General features: G+C 43.2%; 1 protein-coding gene and 1 non-coding gene across 2 annotated transcripts; one reads left to right on the forward strand and one right to left on the reverse strand.

Annotated features, from left to right (window-relative positions):
• Window positions 1–22447: 22447 nt before the first annotated feature.
• On the forward strand, window positions 22448–22647 carry LOC123406462. The gene has a single exon (XR_006612163.1). It is a non-coding gene; the product is annotated as a U2 spliceosomal RNA (small nuclear RNA).
• Window positions 22648–24351: 1704 nt separating this feature from the next.
• Window positions 24352–25961, reverse strand: LOC123405774. The gene has a single exon (XM_045099335.1). It carries the CDS (start codon window positions 25948–25950, stop codon window positions 24466–24468), a length of 1485 nt encoding a protein of 494 aa, XP_044955270.1. The 5' UTR covers window positions 25951–25961; the 3' UTR covers window positions 24352–24465.
• Between the last annotated feature and the right edge of the window lie 284 nt (window positions 25962–26245).

Below are 26245 nucleotides of genomic sequence, written 5' to 3' on the forward strand. Positions count from 1 at the left end.
GTTCTCAATATCTTCCATGCTACTCATTATATAGGTGGTTCCCAAACAGAAAAGTAAAGTTTTAACTCCCCCACCACCAATCAATCACACTCCACGGCTAGCCGAATCCTCAGGTACCATCCATACTAACATCAATCCAGGGGGAGTCTTGTTTTACAGTTATGTTTTCGAATTAAGCGTGGAACTGGGCATTCCAATTACCGGCCCCTTTCTCGTGAATGACAGTGAATAAACACATGTAGAGGATAACACGCCTAACATGGAAGATACCAATAGCCCCCTATCACCACACGAGCGGTTCGGGCAAGCAAAACAGATTATTTTTTGAAGGTTTAGAGAATGGCACATGCAAATTTACTTGGAACGGCAGATAGATACCACACATAGGTAGGTATGGTGGACTCATAAGGAACAACTTTGGGTTTATGGAGGTGGATGCACAAGCCGTATTCCGCTTAGTACAAGTGAAGGCTAGCAAAAGACTGGGAAGCGACCAACTAGAGAGCGACAACAGTCATCAAGATGCAATGAGTTTGACTAACATTGAGTGCAAGCATGAGCAGGATATAAATCACCATGAACATGAAAATTATAGAGGCTATGTTGATTTTGTTTCAACTACATGCATGAACATGCGCCAAGTCAAGCCACTTGAATCATTCAAAGGAGAATACCATCCTATCATACTACATCATAGTCATCTCAAAATCTATGTTGGCATTCAAGACAAACCTTTATAAGCTCCTAGCTAATTAAGCATGGCATCAGAAACTATGATCTCTAAGTTGTCATTGCAAACATGTTTCTCTCACAACAAAGCTGAACCAGGCATGATGAGCTAGTCATATTTACAAAAACAAAATAGATAGTGTTCATACAAGCTTTTCCAGTCTCAGTCACTTCATCCTATATCATCATTATTGCCTTTCGCTTGCATGATCGAACGATGTGAACAATAATAAGAGTGCTCGTGCATTGGACTACGCTGGAATCTGCAGGCAAACACAAAGGAGAAGACAAAGTAATATGGCTCTTTGAAAGCTAAACAGGTATGCATGCAAGAGCCACTAAACATTGTGACCAATATCTTCTACCTTGACTCAAAGAAAAAAAGAAAACTCTTTACACGGGAAAACTCCCAACAAACAAAAGAAGAAAGGAATTTTTTTTGGGGTTTTCTCAAAAGGACACAAAACAAGAAAACAAGAAAACAAAAATAAACTAGCATGGATAATACAGTGGCAAAGTGTAAACACCGGCTAACAAAGTGAAAGCGTGAGCATGATAAAGTCGGTGAGAACACGTACTCCCCCAAGCTTAGGCTTTTGGCCTAGCTTTGTATACTCCCAAGGAGGGAAATAACCAGCTCTGGGATACTCCGAAGCGGACTGTGGATGCCACTGCTGTGTGAGGTCCTCTGGCTCCCACTGATAAACTGGCGTCTGGTACTCGACTGGCGGCTCGGGCACGGGCACCTGTGGTTGGGCCAAGCCCCAATATGCGTAGATGTCCGAGGGCATAATAATGTACCTGCCTGCATAAAGGTTGAACAAAGAATGAGCAGGCAAAGTAATAGTCTCTCGAGTACCCTAACTAAATACCAGGTTATAAATCATCCGTCTACTAGCATCTCTATCCAGAAAATCATGGCGAACCATGTTGTCATAATCCAGATATTTCTCAGGAAGAAGCATTTCTTCTTCCTCGCGAAGTCTAATAGGTATCTCAAAGTGTCTAGCAAGACGAGTAGCATAGATACCTCCATAGACGACACCTTTGGAATGGTTTGTGTTCAACCGCTGAGCTACTATAGCACCTAGGCTATAAGTCTTATTGTTATAAAGGCCTTCGTGAAAACCGCAAGGTGTGGAGAGCTAAGTGATCCAGGCTCCCCACGGCCAATCAAACATTTTCCCACAAATAATGAGAAGTGCCGAAGCACAGGAAAATGTATGCTAGCAATTCTAGCACAAGACACTCCTCTCTCCTCTCCAACAACAATAGTACCTATGAAAGCCTCCAAGTCCCGTGGACGAGGATCATGAATATCCCCAACATAAGATAATTTGCACACATTCCAAAAATCCTGTAGTGTCATGCGCTGGGGGATATCATATAACATGAACTCAACCATAGGAGGATTCTTCCTCGGATAAAAGTTGAAACTTTGAACGAAAATATTGGTGAGGAGGAGGTATTGTGGGAACTTATCTTCAAGTAATGCGGTAAGACCTGCGTTCTCCACCAAGTAATAAAAGTCTTCATAAAGCCCAGCGGCATGCAAAAATTCATCACTTGGCCACCCGCACGCTTGAACTTCTGTGACTCGAGGAACCACGTACTTGGGGTGGTTCTTCTCATGCTCCTTAGGGTTAGGGCTTGAAGAGCCTCTCAAGAACCTCCTCATCTTTTCCCTTTTCTAGCTCTCAAAAATTCTGAAATTTTTAGAGACTTCGAAAGAAAAGTGAGTAAGGATTAACCCAACTCGTAGCAACTACTCCTACTAGTGCCTAGAGACCGTATCACGCGCTAAAACTACTTGGGACCAGCTAAAATCAACATTTCAAGCTCAAGAACAGGGTCACCAAGGTAGCAAGAATACGCGAAGGATAAAGCACTAGAGTAGAAACTATTTGGACCAATGGAGGAGTCACTTACCATGGAGTAATTTCCCCAAAACGGTTCGGAGAATGGTGCTTTGAGCAAGGAGATCGAAAATCACAGCCGAATGAGCAAGAACACGGGTTTGAGCTGTGAAACGATTTTTTCTGGAGGTAGAAGAAGAGGATGAGAGCTGGAATGAGTGGAGGGGTCCCTGTGGGCCCCACAAGCTTGGTGGTTGCGGCCAGGGGGAGAGCCCGCGGCGTCAGGGCTTGTGGCCCACTGGTGTGTCCCCCAGGCCAGCTCTCAGTCCCAGTATTTTTCAAAAAATCCAGAAAAAATCATATTTGATTTTCAGGACCATCGGCGAACTTTTATTTTCGGGGTACTTTTCTCCGGGACGCCAAAACAGAAAATAGGGAAAACTAAACTAAATCTATCATTTTTCTTCTAAGCAACAGAAAATGAAAGCTTGGAACAGAGGTTTGTGACTCCTTGATTCATCCATATCATGGTCATCGAAAGAAATTCGTCAATGTGGTTGATCAAATCTCCTCGACAAAACTTTCTCGAATCGCAAAAGAGAACGGAGAATTTTCGAATAGTCACTAGGTCACCTCAATGGGGATATGAATCTCCCTAACAAGCAAATCATACTTCATGTTGACACGAGGAATAGGGCATTCAAAGCTCCCAATAAGAATCGATGAAGTTTTTTTGATAGCATTGATGCAATGTACTTGATATCATTTCTTCGGAAAGTGCACTGTATGCTCATTACCGTTCACATGGAAAGTGGCATTGCCTTTGTTGCAATCTATAACAGCCCCTGCAGTGTTTAAAAAGGGTCTTCCAAGGATGAAAGCCATGGCATCGTCCTCGGGAATATCCAAGATAACAAAGTCTGTTAAGATAGTGGTGTTAGCAACCACAACAGGCACATCCTCACAAATGCCGACACGGAAAGCATTTGATTTGTCGGCCATTTGCAGAGAAATTTTAGTGGGTGTCAACTTATCCAGTTCAAGTCTACGATAAAGAGAGAGGCATAACACTAACACCGGCTCCAAGGTCACATAAGGTAGTTCTTACGTAGTTTCCTTTAATGGAACAAGGTATAGTGGGCACTCCGGGATCACCAAGTTTCTTAGGAGTTTCACCTGTGCAAGTGTAATTGGAGAGCATGGTGGAGATCTCAAGATCTGGTATCTTCCGTTTATTAGTCACGATATCTTTCATGTACTTGGCACACAGAGACATTTTGAGCATATCAATTAACCCCATCTGCCGAAAGACGAGTCTTATCATTTCAATAAAGCGCTCAAAATCCCCATCATCCTTTTTCTTGGATGGCTTAGGAGGAAAGGGCATGGGTCTCTGAACCCATGGCTCCCTTTATTTACCATGCTTCCTAGCAGTGAAGTCATTCTTATCGTATATCTTAGGTTGTGGGTTATCAGGATTAACCGTAGGTTCAATCTCCACATCCTTATCATTGCTAGGTTGAGCAGTATTATGAACATCGTTGTCCATATTGTCACCAGGTTCATGTTCATCACCAGATTGTGTTTCTGCATCAGACGCAGAAATATCATTTGGTTCTTCAGGTGTGACAGTATTTGGTGAACTGACATGTAGGTTTCTATCATCCTTCTTCTTCTTCTTAGGATGACTCGGTGTATCAGCATTAATTCCTTGAGAATCTTGATCAATTCTCTTAGGATGGCCTTCAGGATACAAAGTTTCCTGAGTCATTTTGCCTCCTCTAGTAATGACTCTGACAGAGTTGTCATTTAATTCATTGAGCAAGTCATTCTGAGCTTTAAGTACTTGTTCTACCTGAGTAGTAATCATAGAGTCATGTTTACTCGGAAGCTTCAGATCATTGACATTTCTGTCTACACAAGCACTTAAATGACTAAGCATATGAGTCCTTTGTTCCAAATGTCTGCTAACATAATTGTAACATCCCAAATTTTGGAATGTTAATATAATTATTATATTGTTTGTTTGTTTGCTTGAGTGATTTAAACTTGAGTGAAATTTGAAACTTTTCAAAAACTTTTGAATGAGAGGGAATAAAATGACTTTCCCCATCTCCGATGAATTCAAATTCAATCTTTTAAAAGCAAAGAGAGAAGATGACATGACTTCTTCAACTATAAAGAATTTGAACGGAGTTTGCATTTGAATCCTTTCAAAATATTTGCCCTTGCTTCTATATTTTTCTTCCCCGAGAAAATGCCCCGACAAAATTCTTGCACGCAAGAAAGAGCGGAGGAAAATGACCCTCCAAAACGTGAGGTATTTCTGAAATATTATGAGCCAAGAATACCCAAGTTTATGGGGAAAATACTTTGCCAAAAGAAAATAAAGCCTTAGGGATTTTTCTGAAAAAACATTTTTTTAAAGTTTTTATTTTGGTGTTGGAAAAATGATAAACGAGTAGGCAATATTTTTCTGAAAATTTTGGTATATAATACCCCATATAAATCTTTTTTATTTTGTTTCCTTTTATTATTCTTTCTCTTGCTGTTTAAAAAAAAATCGGGAGATTTTTCCTAGGCCACGTCCCCAGATCGTCGGAGAGAATCCCTCGCCGATCCTCCTCCCCACGCGAGCATCCAACCCCCCAGCGCACCCCCACTCCTTTTTTTTCCTTCCTTTCTTCCTCCTCCTTTCCGTCCCCACGAACCCACCCTTTCCTTCCCCAGCGACCAACACCTTTCCATGGCGCCACCCCCTATGATCACGGGATCCCCCTCCCCGTTTTTGGCTCCCCCCTTCCTTCCACTCGCACCTCCCTCGCCCTATATAAACCGCCCCCCTCGCCCCCTCCTCCCCACGGCAGAACCACCTCGCACCTGCCCTCGCTACCTCGCAGGAGAGGAGCTCCAGAGAGAACCACGCCGCCACCCCCGCACCACCACTCGCCTCCCCGCCCCAACCGACGCCACCACGAGATCCCCCTCGTTCCCCGCAACCCATTTTTGCCCCTAGCCCGAGCCCTCGTCGCCTCATCACCACCCTCGCCACCTCGCCGGAGTTGGAACCGGCCAAAGCTACTGGAGGCATCCCCGCCCCTTGCCGCATCACCGAACCGCCCCTCCGCCGCCACCAATCGACGGAGGAGTTTCCCCGCAACATCCCTGTCACCTCCGCCGCCGCCGAAGACCGCCGGAGGACCCTCACCGTCGACCGCACCTTCTCTGCCTCGCCGGAGAAGAAGCACCAGCAACTTCCCCATGGTGAGCACCCCCACCCCTGGTAGCCATCGGATCTAAACGAACGCATCAGATTAGATATCACGTACCCCTTCGGTCTTTTAATTAAAACTGAACGGTTTTCTTCACTTAATATTAGCCAGGGAGATTTTGTTTACATTGCGTCCGTTCATCCATTAGTCACCGCAGCACATACACCCTAACCAATCAGAAGATGCCACGTGGACCCCCTGTTCACAAATCAGTTTTTTCTTTTTTCTGTTTTAATTCCAAAACAGAGAAAGTTCCAATCTTGTTTTGATCATAACGTTTGATCTAGAGATCCAATGAGGTTGGTTCTTTTTCCAGTAGATCACAATTTCTCTGTAGTGTTTAAAAACATATAATTTGTCTATGTTTGAAATTTTCAAACTTGAATTAGATCAGATTTAGTTTAAACCTTGTTTTGCTTATTCCATGAGTTTAAAAATAGCTTTTAATTTGATTCTTTTTGCTACTGATCACTAGTATCTTAGCTCATTGTTTCTTGTGAAACAATTTCTGTTTCACCTCTTTTAGGATTATGGCTATTTCCTTTTCTATAATTGTTTTTAAATTATTTTCTTTTATATTTCAGAAAGATTATGTTTTGTTTCTATTAGTTACCAGTAGGTTTGCAACAAGTTTTGATTTTTATTTTTATATGTTATCATGAAATCAATTCTAGTTCCCTAATAACTTGCGATTGGTTTCTCCACAGTTTCAAATCCCGTTTAGAAATACTTTCAAAAAGTTTTGTGAAAAATACTATATTTTATCTTAGTTAAATTTCTATCTTAGTTCCCTGTTATTATTTTCCGTTGGACAAAAACTATTTAGTGTTTGATGTAGTAAAAGACTCCCTAGTCTTATTTGAAGTTTCCTTCGGATTCCTATTCGCTCTCTCTTCTGTTTTGATTGCTAGAATGATTGCTAGTATGAGTGCTTATGTGAATGATATGTTTGTTATATAGATTTCATCGGAGAGTGACGAGTAGTCTATCAAGTTATTTCTCGAGAAATTCTTCTACGGCAACATCACCAGGCAAGTCATTTGATCATGTATCACCTATGTTTTATGCATCGTAGTTCTACCATCCTATGCCCAATTGCATGCTGAGTAGGTACTTGGAAATTATGGTTACATATTGTAGTATCATGTGGTAGGCACCCAACAACCCCGTTACTTGGCCCGGGATGACAAATTTCATATTGCTATGCTTGAGTAGACGGGATTCTGGTTGAGAGTTTACCACGAGTGATGCGAGAATAATTTAATAACCAGGACCGGTTAAGTCAAGACTTTTCAAGACCTCGTGATGCAATGCAACTCTGGGTGAAGGACGGTTGATCGGCTCCCTGGAGAAACCAGTGGATGACCCGGGATGCTGGAGACGGCCATGACATCCTACAGAAAGCTTCACCTAGGCTCAAAGAGACGGGCGGATATTTTCAAGACCCAAGGCTTACCTGCACAGCCACAAGTCATTATGGGCTCTGGCTTGGTTGGACAACGTGGCGACTCTGGACAGGCGGTGCTAGAAGATGTAGAAGCACGGTAGGAATGGATGGGCACCGACAGGGATTCAGAGGGACCCGTTGAAAGACCATGTTTTGATCATCCGGTCTTCAAACACCCTGAAGTGCGAGGACATACACGGAGGCGATCAAATCTTGTGGGGAACGTGTGCAAAACTCTGCAGAGTACTCAAACCTAATCGATTAGCCGTGTCCACGGTCATGGACAACTTGAGCCAAAGGAACAGAAGTTATTTAAAATTCTCAACACAAATAATAATATTGATGTGGGGATTATTGACAACTCGGGTATGAGAATTGGTTGGCGGAACCATCTCGTTAACAACCAACAATGTAGTAACATTTTGCTTTTAGCCCTCTCTTGATGTAGGAGAAAACTTGCTTTTCGCTAAAAACTTATAGCCCCACCTGCCATATATGCATATAGTATAGATAATTACTTTTCACCCCTCTCTTATTTGACTTGCCGGCATATTCAATATGCTGACCTACACGGCTGCAACGTATTATGTTGCAGATATTTTTCTTCGACGAGTAAGAGTACGAGTCAGGGTTACGGTCTACACTCAACTTGCCGTTGGTGTTTATTGGGACTCCACTCCCTTGACTGCTTCCGCTGAGATATTTAAGGTATATATCAGTTTTACGCTATTTACATGTGATTGCACTTTGATATATACATTGATGTACTGTGTGTGCCAGCATACTGATCCAGGGATGGCACAGATACACACAGGCTTGACTCGTCTTGAGTCGGGTCGCTACAGAAATGGTATCAGAGCAGATGTTGACTGTAGGACGTGACCCTAGAAACTGGAAACTTCTTAGGATAGGATCTCTCAAAAATCTTCTTTTCGAGAACACCTTTTACTTCTCATCTCTTCTGATATCATCAAACGTTCTCTCTCACCTCACATAATTAGACAATGCCCTTTCCCCTTTGACCACGTGAAGGATCAACCGACTCCCACTTCAAAATAAAGAGGATTTCATCATGTAGTTGAAGCTGCAGCTATTGAAGACTCTCAACACCCGAAGAATTCGAAGACCCTGAAGCGTTTGAATAATTATATGACCATTAGAAGTCCAAACCCATGTTATATACCCACGTTAGATATGATGATTTCTCAGTCGTCATTGGTGTGTGTTTTTCGACGGCAACAAATAAAACCTATTCTCAAAAAAATATTGTTTGTATTGTGTGTATCTCCCTCCCTCTCTTACCCGTCTCATCCCCAAAACCTCAACCATACCAGATGGAGTATGAAGCTGGACTTGTAGTCTCTGGACCAATGACCCAGCTGGAGGCTGAAATATGGATTCAAAACATGGAGAACCACTTCGGGAGCAACTTGATCTCAAGGAAGTATGAAGTGGAACATGCTCTTCAGTACTTTACACAAAGTGTTGCGATCTGGTGGAAAATGCACCATGCCATACAAGGATTTAGTGGAGCAGAAACTTGGGACGAATTCAAGAACACTCTGTTAAGATCCCGACTTATTCAGAAGTGCTATGACAATCCAAAGGAGAAGACTTGTGCATGCAAGATCTGTGGAGAAATAGGACACACCCAGGAAGAACACAAGGATGGATGCACTCATTGTGAAGAAAATCACCCAGTTGAGGAGTGCCCAAGTAGTCAGGTGACTTGTTTCCTTTGTGAAGGAACCACCCACTACCCAGCTCAGTGTCACATTTACCCCAAGGTGCAACAAGTTGTCAAGCAGCCGAAAGATGCAGTGAAGGAAACACTCAAGAAGAAGATTCTAGAAGAACCAGTGATGAACGAAAATATTGAAGACCCTGATGGACAAGGTCTGACCAGATTTTTCTCCAATGCATGCTACTCATGTGGAGAAGAAGGACATTATTCACAGGATTGCACGAAGGGAAGCCAAGAGTATCTGGGAAACTTCCCGACGGAAAAAGTGGAGATTGATCCACTTGAAATAGAAGAACTGGCCAAAATAAAGGAGTCCGGAAAGAAGAAAAAGTACCCTCGAAAGAGCCAAATCTCTATAGATATAGACCTGAGTCATGTCAGATGTTACAAGTGTATGGAATTTGGCCACCACAAATACATGTGCTCAGGAAGGAAGCCGGAAACCCAAGGAACAAAAGCAAACACTAAGACGCCTCGAGACTTGTCAGAACTCATTTGCTTTCGTTGCAAGGAAGCAGGACATTTTGCTAGCGATTGTCCTCAAAGGAAGAAAGCTAAAAAGGAGTAGTTAAGTTTTGACCGCGGCAATTAGTGTAATCTGAAGAACTCTTGTTTTTCATGAGATCATGGAGTGAAAAAATTTTGTAACAGAAGTCCCTGAGATTGTAATAACATCATGAATAAATGGAATTTATTGTCTCATGATTGCCTATGTTGAAACTGTATGCGTTGTTTCTCTTCAAACAAATATCTCTGAACATTTATGAGGATATGAGAAAATATGGTCTATGCAGGCATGAGTATAATTCATTTTAAGTGTGGTAGTAATCGGTAAACCCACAGGATCCACTGAGTAGGAATGTACCATAACTACCAAGGAGACATATACATCCCTCTGAGTACCTATTTACTGACACCTGCAGATGACAACTCTCTACGAGTCATTCCTCAAGGGCCCAGAAATGATCATGACCCTGACCAGTGATCATGATTACCCGAAAATCCTGAAGGACATGATGAAGCACATTCATCTTGAAGGAGATGCAGTCTACAAAGGCTACCCATTCATGGAAAGTGGAGTAGAACTTTGGTATGTGGAAGTACACCTCCATCATGTGAAAGGAGTTTGTCCAAAGACTATGGGGCAATACTTTTTCATTTCACGTGTACCACGAGCAACCTTCTTTGATGTTGTTCGTGAAGCTGCCATGGAAGCCATACGTCAGATCGGAGAAATACTTGAAGCAAGACTCCGTCATACCCAGGAATACCTGAGTGAGGTACGTGCGGAGATGATGGAGATGAAGCTCATGACCACCATGATGAAGCAAAAGATGGATGATTTCAAGGAGCACCTCGGAAAGTTCGAGTGGAACTAAAGTACCTCCAAGAGAGGCAGATGAATAAAGTTGGCAGAAATGCTCGACCATACCGAACAATGTGGATGGCAGCATTTGTAATAGAGTACTTTTGAATTGGATTCTTTGAGAAGAAATTAAGGATGTAATAAAGGATTGATTATGAAATGAGTATGATTTATGGATGAACCAATACATTTTCATGGTAAACACACCAGCGGAAAGCATCCCACAGAGTGGAGTGTGTACCAAAAATAAGTCTGAGGACTATTTTTATGATAGTTACCCCAAGAGTATGATGGAATGAAACACTATGGAATTTAAAGGCGGAGTAACTCCAAGTATGCCTGAAACCCACAGACCCCGGGACTAACAAGGATCTAGTACTATCTTTTGGAGAAGAAAACTTGTATCAGCAACATTTCCCTAGGAGCATACGAAAACCTGAGAGTTGTGAAGAAACGATAGATGTTTGTTCAGCTTGCAGAATCATTGGATTAGCCGAACTTCGTTCGTGGACAAGAGAAATTCTGCAATGCTTGTGAGGATGCCCAAGTGTTAGGATGCGAGATTCACTAAGCCTTATACAAGGTAATGGTTTCAGTGCGACATGGCTTGGCCACCATGAAGACTTACTATTATCATTCTCTTGCTATTCAGAATGGTAAATCTGAGAGACTTACCCATAGTGAGAGACGACGTTCTTTGAAGCTTTTGTTTAAGCCTTAGAATGGTATGATGAAATCCCCATGTACATGGCATTTGTTGTCATGCGTAAGAAATTTTACGGTGAGGATGAAACCAAGACCCCTCTCTCTGCAGGATAACCACAAATGGTAGACCACCATGAGAACCATCGATATGTTATTTAGAATTGACCACAAAACTATCAGTTAAGAAGACCCAGTAATGGAAGAAGCTTATATCAACAGAGGAACCCTCGATTTTGATGGAAATGTTATGAATATAACGGGAGAGCATCACCAAAGGATTTAGTATGAAGACTGTGGGAAGTCAGTTGCCAAAAACCCTAGAGGATCGTTAAAACATTTTGAGGGACCAGTAATCTTTATTTTCAGTGTGCTAGCATCCCACTTTGCCAAAGGTTGGATTTGTTAGAAGACCCCCAAACCCTAACCTTTTCTTTCTAGCCCTTCCGAATCTCGAGGACGAGATTCATTCTAAGTGTGGTAGGTTTGTAACATCCCAAATTTTGGAATGTTAATATAATTATTATATTGTTTGTTTGTTTGCTTGAGTGATTTAAACTTGAGTGAAATTTGAAACTTTTCAAAAACTTTTGAATGATAGGGAATAAAATGACTTTCTCCATCTCTGATGAATTCAAATTCAATCTTTTAAAAGCAAAGAGAGAAGATGACATGACTTCTTCAACTATAAAGAATTTGAATGGAGGTTGCATTTGAATCCTTTCAAAATATTTGCCCTTGCTTCTATATTTTTCTTCCCCGAGAAAATGCCCCGACAAAATTCTTGCACGCAAGAAAGAGCGGAGGAAAATGACCCTCCAAAACATGAGGAATTTCTGAAATATTTTGAGCCAAGAAGACCCAAGTTTATGGGGAAAATACTTTGCCAAAAGAAAATAAAGCCTTAGGGATTTTTCTGAAAAAACATTTTTTTTAAAGTTTTTATTTTGGTGTTGGAAAAATGATAAACGAGTAGGGAATATTTTTCTGAAATTTTGGTATATAATACCCCATATAAATCTTTTTATTTTGTTTCCTTTTATTATTCTTTCTCTTGCTGTTTAAAAAAAACAAATCGGGAGATTTTTCCTGGGCCACGTCCCCAGATCGCTCGAGAGAATCCCTAGTCGATCCTCCTCCCCACGCGAGCATCCAACCCCCCAGCGCACCCCCACTCCTTTTTTCCTTCCTTTCTTCCTCCTCCTTTCCTTCCCCACGAGCCCGCCCTTTCCTTTCCCAGCGACCAACACCTTTCCATGGCGCCACCTCCTCTGATCACGGGATCCCCCTCCCCGATTTCGGCTCCCCCCTTCCTTCCACTCGCACCTCCCTCGCCCTATATAAACCCCCCCCCCCTCGTCCCCTCGGCCCCCTCCTCCCCACGGCAGCACCACCTCGCACCTGCCCTCGCTACCTCGCAGGAGAGGAGCTCCAGAGAGAACCACGCCGCCACCCCCGCGCCACCACTCGCCTCCCCGCCCCAACCGACGCCACCACGAGATCCCCCTCGTTCCCCGCAACCCATTTTTGCCCCTAGCCCGAGCCCTCGTCACCTCATCACCACCCTCGCCACCTTGCCGGAGTTGGAGCCGGCCAAAGCTACTGGAGCCATCCCTGCCCCCTGCCGCATCACCGAACCGCCCCTCCGCCGCCACCAATCGACGGAGGAGTTTCCCCGCAACATCCCCGTCACCTCCGCCGCCGCCGCAGACCGCTGGAGGACCCTCACCGTCGACCGCACTTTCTCTGCCTCGCCGGAGAAGAAGCACCAGCAACTTCCCCATGGTGAGCACCCCCCCACCCCCTGGTAGCCGTCGGATCTAAACAAACGCATCAGATTAGATATCACGTACCCCTTCGGTCTTTTAATTAAAACCGAACGGTTTTCTTCACTTAATATTAGCCAGGGAGATTTTGTTTACGTTGCGTCCGTTCGCCCGTTAGTCACCGCAGCAAACACACCCTGACCAATCAGAAGATGCCACGTGGACCCCCTGTTCACAAATCAGTTTTTTCTTCTTTCTGTTTTAATTCCAAAACAGAGAAAGTTCCAATCTAGTTTTGATCATAACTTTTGATATAGAGATCAAACGAGGTTGATTCTTTTTCCAGTAGATCACAATTTCTCTGTAGTTTGTAAAACCATATAATTTCTCTATGTTTGAAATGTTCAAACTTGAATTAGATCAGATTTAGTTTAAACCTTGTTTTGCTTATTCTAGTAGTTTAAAAATAGATTTTAGTTTTATTCTTTTTTCTACTGATCACTAGTGAACTTAGTTATCAGTGATAAAAATTTCAGAATTATTTGAGTATTTTATCTCATTGTTTCTTGTGAAACAATTTTTGTTTCACCTCTTTTAGGATTATGGCTATTTCCTTTTCTATAATTGTTTTTAAATTATTTTCTTTTATATTTCAGAAAGATTATGTTTTGTTTCTGTTAGTTAACAGTAGGTTTGCAACAAGTTTTGATTTTTATTTTTATATGTTATCATGAAATCAATTCTAGTTCCCTAATAACTTGCAATTGGTTTCTCCACAGTTTCAAATCCCGTTTAGAAATACTTTCAAAAAGTTTTGTGAAAAATACTCTATTTTATCTTAGTTAAATTTCTATCTTAGTTCCCTATTATTATTTTCCGTTGGACAAAAACTATTTAGTGTTTGATGTAGTAAAAGACTCCCTAGTCTTATTTGAAGTTTCCTTCGGATTCCTATTCGCTCTCTCTTTTGTTTTGATTGCTAGAATGATTGCTAGTATGAGTGCTTATGTGAATGATATGTTTGTTATATAGATTTCATCGGAGAGTGACGAGTAGTCTATCAAGTTATTTCTCGAGAAATTCTTCTTCGTCAACATCACCAGGCAAGTCATTTGATCATGTATCACTTATGTTTTATGCATCGTAGTTCTACCATCCTATGCCCAATTGCATGCTGAGTAGGTACTTGGAAATTATGGTTACATATTGTAGTATCATGTGGTAGGCACCCAACAACCCCGTTACTTGGCCCGGGATGACAAATTTCATATTGCTATGCTTGAGTAGACGGGATTCTGGTTCAGAGTTTACCACGAGTGATGCGAGAATAATTTAATAACCAAGACCGGTTAAGTCAAGACTTTTCAAGTCCTCATGATGCAATGCAACTCTGGGTGAAGGACGGTTGATCGGCTCCCTGGAGAAACCAGTGGATGACCCGGGATGCTGGAGACGGCCATGACATCTTGCGGAAAGCTTCACCCAGGCTCAAAGAGATGGACGGATATTTTCAAGACCCAAGGCTTACCTACACAGCCACAAGTCATTATGGGCTCTGGCTTGGTTGGACAACGTGGCGACTCTGGACAGGTGGTGCTAGCAGATGTAGAAGCACGGTAGGAATGGATGGGCACCGACAAGGATTCAGAGGGACCCGTTGAAAGACCATGTTTTGATCATCCGGTCTTCAAACACCCTGAAGTGGGAGGACATACACGGAGGCGATCAAATCTTGTGGGGAACGTGTTCAAAACTCTACAGAGTACTCAAACCTAATCGATTAGCCGTGTCCACGGTCATGGACAACTTGAGCCAAAGGAACTGAAGTTATCTAAAATTCTCAACACAAATAATAATATTGATGTGGGGATTATTGACAACTCGGGTATGAGAATTGGTTGGCGGAACCATCTCGTTAACAACCAACAATGTAGTAACATTTTGCTTTTAGCCCTCTCTTGATGTAGGAGAAAACTTGCTTTTCGCTAAAAACTTATAGCCCCACCTGCCATATATGCATATAGTATAGATAATTACTTTTCACCCCTCTATTATGTTGCAGATATTTTTCTTCGACGAGTAAGAGTACGAATCAGTGTTACGGTCTACACTCAACTTGTCGTTGGTGTTTATTGGGACTCCACTCCCTTGACTGCTTCCGCTGAGATATGTAAGGTATATATCAGTTTTACGCTATTTACATGTGATTGCACTTTGATATATACATTGATGTACTGTGTGTGCGAGCATACTGGTCCAGGGATGGCACAGATACACAGAGGCTTGACTCGTCTTGAGTCGGGTCGCTAAAATAATCATTGAAACTCTATTGTTTGGCAACAAAGTTATCAAATTCATCAAAGCATAGGCTAGCAGGTTTGTCAAAAGGAATATCACTCTCATTAAATCTACGCAGAGAATTCACCTCTACTACTTGTATCGGGTTATCGAGACCATGGATCTCTTTGATAGGTGGTAGATTTTTGACATCTTCAGATCTAATGCCTTTCTCTTGCATAGATTTCTTGGCTTCTTGCATATATTCGGGACTGAGGAATAGAATACCTCTTTTCTTCGGAGTTGGCTTAGGAGGTGGTTCGGGAATAGTCCAAGCATTATCGTTGATCAAGATGTTATTCAGTAGAATCTCAACTTGTTCTATACTTCGTTCCCTAAAAACACAACCGGCACAACTATCTAGGTGGTCTCTAGAAGCATCAGTAAGTCCGTTATAGAAGATATCAAGTATCTCATTCTTCTTAAGAGGGTGATGAGGCAAAGCATTCTCTAGCTGGATGAGCCTCCCCCAAGCTTATGGGAGACTCTCTTCTTTGAGTTGAGCAAAGTTGTATATTTCCTGCAAGGCAGCTTGCTTCTTATGGGCAGGGAAATATTTCTCACAGAAGTAATAGACCATAGCCTGGGGACTACTCACACATCCAGGAGCAAGAGAAGTGAACCAGGCTTTAGCGTCATCCTTTAGAGAGAAAGGAAACAACTTAAGGATATAGTAGTAGCGGATCTTCTCCTCGCTAGTGAAAAGGGTGGCTATATCGTGTAGTTTGGTAAGATGGGCTACGACCGTCTCAGACTCATAATCGTGCAAAGGATCAGATTCGACTAGAGAGATTATCTCAGGGTCGACAAAGAATTCATAATCCTCATCGGTGATAAAGATAGGTGAAGTGGCAAACTTCGGGTCGTATTTCATCTTAGCTTTCAGAGATTTTTCCTTCCACTTGAGAAGTAATTTCTCAGCATCATAGGCATCCTTAGACGCAAGAAAATCCTCAGCTATCTCTCCCTCCATAACATAACCCTCAGGTATATCAGGCAATTCATATCTAGGAGAGCTAGATCTAGCAGGAGCAAAAGAAGGTTCTATCTCAATAGTATCGGCAGTTTCAGAAGCATCACGAGCATTGGAAGTAACTCTAGCAATATGAGCATCGAGGAATACCCCTAGTGGAATATCAGGCAAAGGAGTATCTCTAGCAGTATCAAGCATAGCATCATCAGGCAAAATAGCATCTCTAGCATCATCAGGCAAAGCAGTATCAAGCATAGCATCTCTAGCAGTATCAGGCGCAACATCGCTAGCAGTATCAGGCATAGCATCTCTAGTAGTATCAGGCATAGCAGCATCATAAGCATCATCAAGCACAGGCGACATATCAAGATTTCTAGCAGGAGGTGGTGTCGCAAACTTACTCATAACTGAAGGTGAATCAAGTGCAGAGCTAGATGGCAGTTACTTACCTCCCCCCGTAGTTGAGGGCAAGACTTTGGTTTTTGGATCTTTCAGATTCTTCATAGTGATCAGCAGATATAAATCCCCAGTGACTCAGAGAATATAGCTATCCTTCCCCGACAACGGCGCCAGAAAAATGTTGTTGACGTGCAACTATTCCTGACTTGATGCCTCCCCGGCAACGACGCCAGAAAAATGCTGTTGACGTGCAACTATTCCTGAGTTGATGCCTCCATGGCAACGGAGCCAGAAAAGAGCTGATTCCAGTTGCTCAACAATTAGAAATTGTCTTGCAATAGCTCACCACCGCGTGGGATCGCGACAGTTTTCGAGGGTAGAGTATTCAACCCAAATTTGTTGGTTCGCACGGGAAGTGAAAGAATATTCTCAAGTATTAGCAGGTGAATGTGTCAGATTCAACCACACCTGAAAGATTAGTGTCTGCAAGCAAAGTATCAGTAGCAAAGTAGTATGATAACAACGGTGCCAGAAATGATCTGGTGACAAGGCAGACTATTCCTAACGGTTGTATCAATGGCGCCAGTAAGTTGCCCGTGGACGGGAAATATTCTTTCCCGGCAACGGTGCCAAAAAAGTATTGTAGCAAGTAGCAGCAGTGTAACGAGTAACATCAGTGGCAAGGAACATCAGTAGTGACAGTAGTAGCAAGTAGTAGAAGTAGCGAGTAACAACAGTAGCAACAGTAGTGGCAGCAGCAGCAGGACAAAGCAAGTAACAGTAGCAACAACAGTAGTAATAGCAGCAAAGCAAAGCAAGTAACAGTAGCAGCAACAGTAGTAACAGCAGCAGTGGGACAAACTCGTAGGCAATGGATCGGTGATTTGTTGGATGACATTCATCATGCAACAGTTATAACACACAGAGATATGTGGCTAGCTCCCGTTCGTCAATGTGATGTAGGCATGCATTCCATGTGTAGTCATACATGCTTAGGGAAAAGAACTTGCATGACATCTATTGTCCATCCCTCCCGTGGCAGCGGGGTCCAAATGGATACTACGGGATATTAAGGTTCTCCTTTTAATAAAGAACCGGACCAACGCATTAGCACTTGGTGAACACATGAAGTCCTCAAACTATGGTCATCACCGGGAGTGGTTCCGGTTATTGTCACCCCGGGGTTGCCGGATCATAACACATAGTAGGTAACTACAACTTGCAAGATCGGATCTAAAACACACATATATTGGTGACAACATAATAATTTCAGATCTGAAATCATGGCACTCGGGCCCTAGTGACAAGCATTAAGCATGGCAAAGTAGTAGCAACATCAATCTCAGAACATAGTGGATACTAGGGATCAATCCCCGTCAAAACTAACTCGATTACATGATAGATCTCATCCTACTCATCACCGCCCAGCGAGCCTACGAATAGATTACTCACGAACGATGAAGACTTCATGGAATTGGAGAGGGAAGAAGGTTGATGATGACGATGGCAACGATCTCCTTGATCCGGAGCCCAAAACGGACTCCAGAACTGCCCTCCAGATGAAGAACAGGATGTGGCGGCGCCTCCGTGTCGCAAACGCGATGAAATCTTCTCTCATGATTTTTTTCGGGACGAAAGGGAATAAATAGAGCTGAGTTTGGGGGCGGCAGAGCCACGTGGGCCCCACAAGCCCTCACGCCGCGGTCTGGGGGGGGAGGGTGGCCGCGGCCACATGGCTTGCGGCCCACTGGCTCACCCCCTCCGGTGGATCTTTGCGCAGGTATTTTTCATATTTTCCAGAAATATTCTACGTAAATTTTCAGGACGTTCCGAGAACTTTCATTTCTGCACAAAAACAACAACAAGGCAATTCTGCTGAAAACAGCTTCAGTCCGGGTTAGTTCCATTCAAATCATGCAAATTAGAGTCCAAAACAAGGGCAAAAGAGTTTGGAAAAGTAGATACGATTGAGACGTATCAGTGGCGCCCCAAGGAGGCCCACCCCTTCGACCGAAGTGGTTTGGGAAGAGGGGCTACGCCTAGCCCCCTGGTGGGTTGCGGTTCTCCCTCTCCTTGGCCCATGAGCCCCCCAACAATTGTTGAGGCCTCCCGAAACACCTTTCAGTACTCCGTGAATCCCTCGGTACACGTCGGAACTCTTCCGGACTCCGATGGCCTTCATCCTATATATCAATCTTCACCTCTGGACTATTCTGGAGTTCCTCGTCACATCTAGGATCTCATCCGGGACTCCGAACAACCTTTGGTGACCAACACTATGACTCAATTATGCTTATATCATCACTGGACCTCAAGTGTGTAGACCCTGCGGGTTCGAGAACTATGCAAACATGACCGAGACACTCTTCGGTCAATAAACAATAGAGGGACCTAGATGCCCATATTGGTTCCTACATATTCTACGAAGATCTTCATCGGTCGATGTCAAGGATTCAATCAATCCCATATGCTATTCCCTTTGTCCATCAGTATGTTACTTGCCCGAGATTCGATCGCCAGTATATCCGTACCTAGCTCAATCTCGTTACCGGTAAGTCTCTTTACTCGTTTCGTAATACAAGACCCAGTGACCAACTCCTTAGTCAGATTGCTTGCAAGCTCATTGTGATGTTGTATTACCCAGTGGGTCCAGAGATACATCTTCGTCATACGGATTGACAAATCCGAGTCTCGATTCTCGCCAACCCAACAGACACCCTCGGAGATACTTGTAAAGCACCTTTATAGTCACCCAGTTACGTTGTGATGTTTTATACACACAAGGCATTTCTCCGATGTCTAGGAGTTGCATGATCTCATGGTCATAGGAACAGATACTTGACATGGAGAAACCAGTAATAGTAAAGTGACACGATCATATGCTACGTTTATAGTTTGGGTCTTGTCCATCACATCATTCTCCTGACGATGTGATCCCATTATCAAATGACAACTCATGTCTATGGTCAGGAAACCTTGACCATCTTTGATCAACGAGCTAGTCCATTAGAGGCTTACTAGGGACAATGTTTTGTCTATGTATCCACACATGTATTTGAGTTTTCAATCAATAAAATTCTAGCATGGATAATAAACGATTATCTTCAACAAGGAAATATAATAATAATTACTTTATTCCCTCTAGGGCATATTTCCAACAGTCCAGTCCTCTATAGTAAACCGTCCTTGTCCAATGTTGTCCCTTAAATATTTTGGACCTTTCAAAGTGCTGGATAAGTTGGGTTCTGCTCCTTATAGGTTAGATCGTCCAGAGGGCAGCCAAGTTCACCCAATGTTCCATGTATCTCAACTTAAAGCACATGTTCATGATCACACACCAGCTTTTACTGTTCTGCCCAAACCACCGGATTTGTCATTACCTGGGATCATTCCTAAAGCTATCCTCGATAGATGTCTGGTTAAAAAGGGAAATGCAGCTTATTTACAAGTTTTTGTAAAATGGTCTACGACGTCTGACGATGCAGCTACTTGGGAGGAATATGAAGTACGCAAAAAACGTTTTCCTGCGGCACCAGCCTGGGGACCAGCTAGTTCTCCAGGGGAGGATACTGTCAGTATGCTGCTATTGTCCTTAGTCGTGAAGAGTAGACAACTCGAGAAACATAGAAAGTTAACACCAGGTCATGGGCCGCGAGTAGGCTGGTAATATTGAGCCTTCGACCTTGTAATGTTGATGTGGGCTAAGCTAGGTTATAAAGCTCAGGCGACTCCGTGGAGAGGGTTATCCTGTAATTTGAACTTGTCATTCTAGCCACTTATTATTTCCTCTGGTTCTTCCTTCTCTGGCTGATGTCTCTTATCCTCTCTTCTCTTACTGAAATCCTCATCTCTAGTCAAGAAATTCTGATAGCTCGAGCCCCACATCCGATGGATCATCCTACCACCAGCAAGGGTGTGATAGAGAGAAAGAGAACGAAAATGTCACTAGGCGCTAGCTGTACATGACTAATAATACACTCTTCTGATCAGGAAATATACAAACAAGTCGTTTCAATTCCATTGGGCTGTTGAAGTTCTATCCTTGCCTGCCCAAATGACAAAAATTGCTTTTTATTACGTTTTTATGACTAGATTAATTCAGAAAACATTGTTAGACGTTGCTAATTTAGGACAGTAAAACTGGACCTAAAGCGAGCCTTCTCAGCGTTTTGCTTTTTTAGCCGTCCATTTTGACGATCGGGTCGTTTCTAGCCGTCGGATGTGATGTATACCGCCACCTCCAGCACACTTTTTCATCGTCGGCCCGACTGTCCTAATGGGCTGCTGCTCCGGTGGCCGAAATCGTGTTATCTCGTTAAATGAGCCTATTTTCTCATCCCATCCAGGGTCAAAAAATTCATATTTTAGGACAGTAAAACTGAACCTAAAGCGAGCCCTCTCAGCGTTTTGCTTTTTTAGCCGTCCATTTTGACGATCGGGTCGTTTCTAGCCGTCGGATGTGATGTATACCGCCACCTCCAGCACACTTTTTCATCGTCGGCCCGACTGTCCTAATGGACCGCTGCTCCGGTGGCCGAAACCGTGTTGCAACTACACAAATGAAACATACATAATTAAACAAATAAATTTATATTACTTGTTTCAACACCATCATTCACGCTAACTTTATTCGAACAAAAAACCTACAATACACAATAAATTTCAACAAATTTAACATACAACTATTACTCATTATTAAAAAAAAATAAAGAATTAAAGACAACAAAGTTTAACAAATATAATCGTACCTACAACCAACACAACTGAAAAAGAATTAAGTCTAACTCACAGACTAAGAACTGCATACACCAACATCGAAACAAACACAAAGGATGATGTGTATATATAGAGCAAGTAAGCTACTAACGTCCCTCTACTTATAACTACTGTTCATAAATACAAAGGTCAACAAAGTTACAAATGCTAATGCAAAACCTACAGCCATTCCTATCCTAGATCAATACCAAATTAATGCCTCACTAAAAACGTTCAACATACACATCAATACACAAAAAATGCTGACGCAAAAGTATTAATAGCTAAACAGACCCATATCAGCCCAATTACAGTATTACACACAAATTACAAAATTACTATTATGTGGCCCATAACACCCCAAATTTTCCAAAAAGTAAAAAAAAAATTGCATCAAAATAAAGATCGCAAACCACAAGAAAATAATTAATGTAATACAAATATATCTTAAGCGATTACGATCCTACATAAATATACAGAATTAAACCCTCACTAAAAACGTTCAACATACACATCAATACACAAAAACTGCTGCTGCAAAAGTATTAATACCTATGCAGGCCCCTATCAGCCTAATTTAAGTATTACACACAAATAAGAAATTTACTATTATGTGGCCCATAACACCACAATTTTTTCAAAGAAACAAATAAAATGCAACAAAATAAACATCGCAAACCACAATAAAATAATTACTGTTATACAAATATATCAATAATAGTTTCATCCTAAATTCATAATAGACGAGCGCAGCAACGCGCGCCTTTCATGATCTAGTTGAGGCTAAAATATGTCCGTTTGGGCTACTCGACACACCAGAAACAGAAAGTACTCCCATGAGGCTGTGAGTATCTCTGAACTAAGAGGCCAAGTTATTGGGCTGTTGAAGCATATGGGCTGCTTGCTATAGTCTAGTTGGGCCAACCAGCCGACAAGTACAAAACGGAAGAAAATCATTAGTACGTACATGCACAAGTTTTTCTAGTGACCCATCTTAACGGTCTTACATTTCTTTATGATGGGATTACCATCTCGCTCATGCAACATAAAGGATCGGTTGAGAGAACTATAAAAGAAGAACCAGAGCAGCATTTTAAAGCCTATGTTTTTCGACAGTTCGGTCAAAATCAAGTGTAGTATCCGTTCTTACCAATTTAATATCTGATGTGAGCATCATGTGCATACAATAATATTAAATTTAATTTTTACTAGCAAAAGAGCCTGTGCCGTTGCCACGGAAGAGAAAATAACACACGCTCTGAACGCAATATATTTTCACTCACATTTGTGTTGCTGACGATGGCTTTAGTGCTCACATAATGAAAACACATTTGAATATACAGTCACTCGGAATAAGATAAGAAATATGTTGTTTCTCCCCACGAGGTTTTTTCAAAGGTGTGCGTGTGTTGTTAACGATGTTTTCTTTCCTCTTAATTTGGTTTTAATTTAATGAATGTTTATTGCAATTCGTATCGTCGCCGAAAAGATAGAAAAAAAACCATGCATTACAGATTAAGTTTGCACCAAAAAAAATATTTAAAAAGTATTCAACAGCTAAAAATAACATCCTATTTAAATTCTACACATTTTTAATCAAATTTCATATATAACATGTTAAAATTGGAGTTACGGCTTAAAAGATATGGATAATTTTGTTTTAGATAAAATGTGGATTGATTAACTGAAAAGTTAGGTTTTTTTTGTTAAAATACGAGGGCGGGTTGATTACCTGAAACAATAGGGGGTTTTCGGAACAATGAAAAAAAAAGATTCATTTTCTGACTTAAATCCGGACTGCGGGTTGATTACCTGAAACATTGGGGGTTTTCTGCAAAATACAAAAAATATTCGTTTTTTGACTCAAAAACGGACTACAGGTTGAATACAGGAAAAACGAAGGATGTTTTTACAAAATGACCGCGAAGGACGACAGAAGGGCTTCACGTTTTATTATTATGGAGAGATGGGAAGGGTCGGCTTGCCTCTAGGGCCCTCATGTGTCGCCTAAGGAAAAAAATAACATTCTATACAAAATAACGTAGCCTGTGAAAATATATTATTAACAATGTTATTAGCAAGACATTGCACCGTGATTAATTTAACGAGTCAATCTTTTATATGTTATAACGTGTTATTAATGACGCTATAGCGCGTTATTTTTGATGTCGCTTGGTCGTTGCACTATCGCCGAGGCTTGGCGTGTCCCAATCAAATTAAAGCATAAGATCAGTCTACAATGTAAACCGGATGTTAGAACCAATTTTTTGAAGAAAAGATAATGTTTATAGATGTGGGCGTTTGCATCTCGATCACACGTATGGATCGACGTTCGTTTGTGGTTGCATGAATCTTGACAAGTTTTGTCAGATTTTCTATGCCACGTAGAGCTGGACTTATGTGTGAGCATGTCATCCGGTCGTCCATGTATTTATAAGACTGCTCATATTTTACCATGCATCGTCTTTCATCTAGATGTGGCGAGGCCACGCATCCCCTTTTTCATCGGTATCTTATTTGACCGGTCTTTGTCAAAGTTATTCTCAACAACGTCGTTTTGCACCAGCTACAACAACTTCATCTGCAAATGATCACTACGCGTGTCATGACTCCATCTTCTATTTTAATCATGGTTGCTCCTTACGTAATACTCCTCCGGTCTTTTTTTAGTCCGCACGTAAGTTTTTTTTGAAATCAAAATATCTATTTTTAGAAAAAAATATCAACATTCACAATGCACAATCAATATCGGTAGATTCATTATGCAATGTTGTTTAATAGTATATATTTGATAATGTAGTTGTTAATCTATTTCGATATAAATTTAAACAAACTTTGTAAAGTTTGATTTTAAAAAAATCTAATACGGGGAGTAAAAAGGACCGAAGGGAGTACTGTTATTATACATGCTGCTCAAAATACAGTCTCAAGAACAACGATCTGTGAAAAAGAAAATAACAAAACTCGTATATTCGTATATGAAGTTGTGAAGCTCTGCTTCACATCTATCTATTACTTCCTTTGTAACCGAAATATAAAAACGTTTAGATTGCTATTTTAGTAACCTAACATTTTTTTTATAGAGGGAGTATATGATAACGACTGTACGGTACTATCTGTTACTGAATTCGCGGACCTCCTCCGTCCTGCATCAATGGCGGCACGGGTGGCCTCATTTCTCCAGAAGACGAAATACCGTCCAGCTTCAGCTGCACCAATGGCAGCTCCTCGCCTCGAAGCGGCGAGTTAATGGCCAGCGGAACAGAGGGAGCGCCAGCGACTGCCGCTGCCATCTCAAAGCTGCCTTCCTCTCTTGGCAAAGGCCGTTGGCTGCTATCAACTTGCACACGGCTGGAGCCTCGCGGGTTGATGCCTCCCGTCGACTCGACGTCGAGGAGAAGGTTGCCGGTGCGCACCTCCTGCGCGAGCGCGCACCCCCAACAGAACATCCACCGCAGATAGTCGGCGACGTCGAGCGACAGTGAGGAGAAGCACGGCCCGTCCTTGCCGCCGGCGAGCCCGAACTTGCGCCGCATTTGCGCCCGCCAGAACCCGCCGTAGAGCAGGCCGAGCGCGCAGAGCACCACCCCGGCGGCGCCGACCATGTTGCTGACGGCCTTGTTCCGGATGTTCATGGCGGCATGGTTGAGCACCCACAGCGGCGCGAAGCAGAGGAGCGCGAACATGGCGCCGTGCACGTGCATGTTGCCGAAGCCCAGGCGCTCCATGTTCCACCCGAATACGCAGAAGGTGCAGAGGCACGAGAGCCAGCACGCCTCCGGGTCGTCGCGCACGTCGAGCAGCCCGCCGGCCCACTCCCTTGGTGCGGCGTCAGCGATCACAACCACAGCCATGCCGCCGTCGTCATCATCGGATTCTTGATGCGCGCTCTCCTCGCTTTTCCTCCCAAGCGGGCTGAGGTACATGTACAAGCCGGCGACAACGGGTGCCACGGCGCTGACCCCGCCGAGAGTGGTCGCGGCGGCGTCCGGGCGGGCCGTGCTAGAGTACCCCCAGAAGAGCCCACACATGGCGTACTGCGCAAAGCAGGTGAGGTGGAGGAGCCCGACCACCACGGACAGGTGAAGCCGCTCCCGCTCCCGCTGCGCTTCACCGGCACCCGAGCCCTTCCGGCAGTAGGCCTTCCTGAGCTCCTTCTCGTCCCCCGGCCGCCACCGGACCAGCAGGTCGGCGTGGTGGAAGAGCTCGGGGTGCTGGTAGATGGTCATGAGGGTGAAGAGCGCGTTCAGGATCTGGTTGACGATCTCGACCCATCGGTTGCGGACGGACCTGCGCGGGAAGGCGCCGTCGAAGACTCCGAGGAGGAGGAGGCCGAGCAAGGCGCCGGACAGCGCGACGCAGACCGCCCACGCGAACTGCGCGAGGTGCGCAGGGTGCTTTAGCCACCGCTTGAACGCGCTCCCGACGGGCGCCGGGCGGAGCCTCCGAATGAGACGGCGCACTCGCTCTGGGCGAGTCTGCCGGTCGTCGGTCATCCGGCTGCGTGCTTCTTGCCCGACGACGGGGTTGATGGAGGGGGCGCGGTTGAGCTCCACCTTGACGTGGTCCGCCGCCGGCGTGTGGTGGCCTCCAAGTGAATCCATGGGCGGACGGACTCCGGCCGTGTGCAGCAACAGAATCGGTAGGGAAACGGAACTTGTAGCAACAAACTTGGCAGCGTGCATCTAGAAACACGACACTGAATTCAACGGAAATAGACAAGAAGTCAAGAAGGTCGACACACAAGAATCTCACGCGGTGTCATAGTATCTTGGTCAAGAAAAGCGCATAGCATACCATGCCATAACGATAAGAACTTTGAAAGTCCTCACTGATTTGAAGGGGTTTCAAAGGAATTTTGGACCATTCCCACTTAAACGTGGACATGGTTATTAAAAA

Source organism: Hordeum vulgare, chromosome 6H, assembly GCF_904849725.1.
Source record: "Hordeum vulgare subsp. vulgare chromosome 6H, MorexV3_pseudomolecules_assembly, whole genome shotgun sequence".
Taxonomy (NCBI): Eukaryota; Viridiplantae; Streptophyta; class Magnoliopsida; order Poales; family Poaceae; genus Hordeum; species Hordeum vulgare.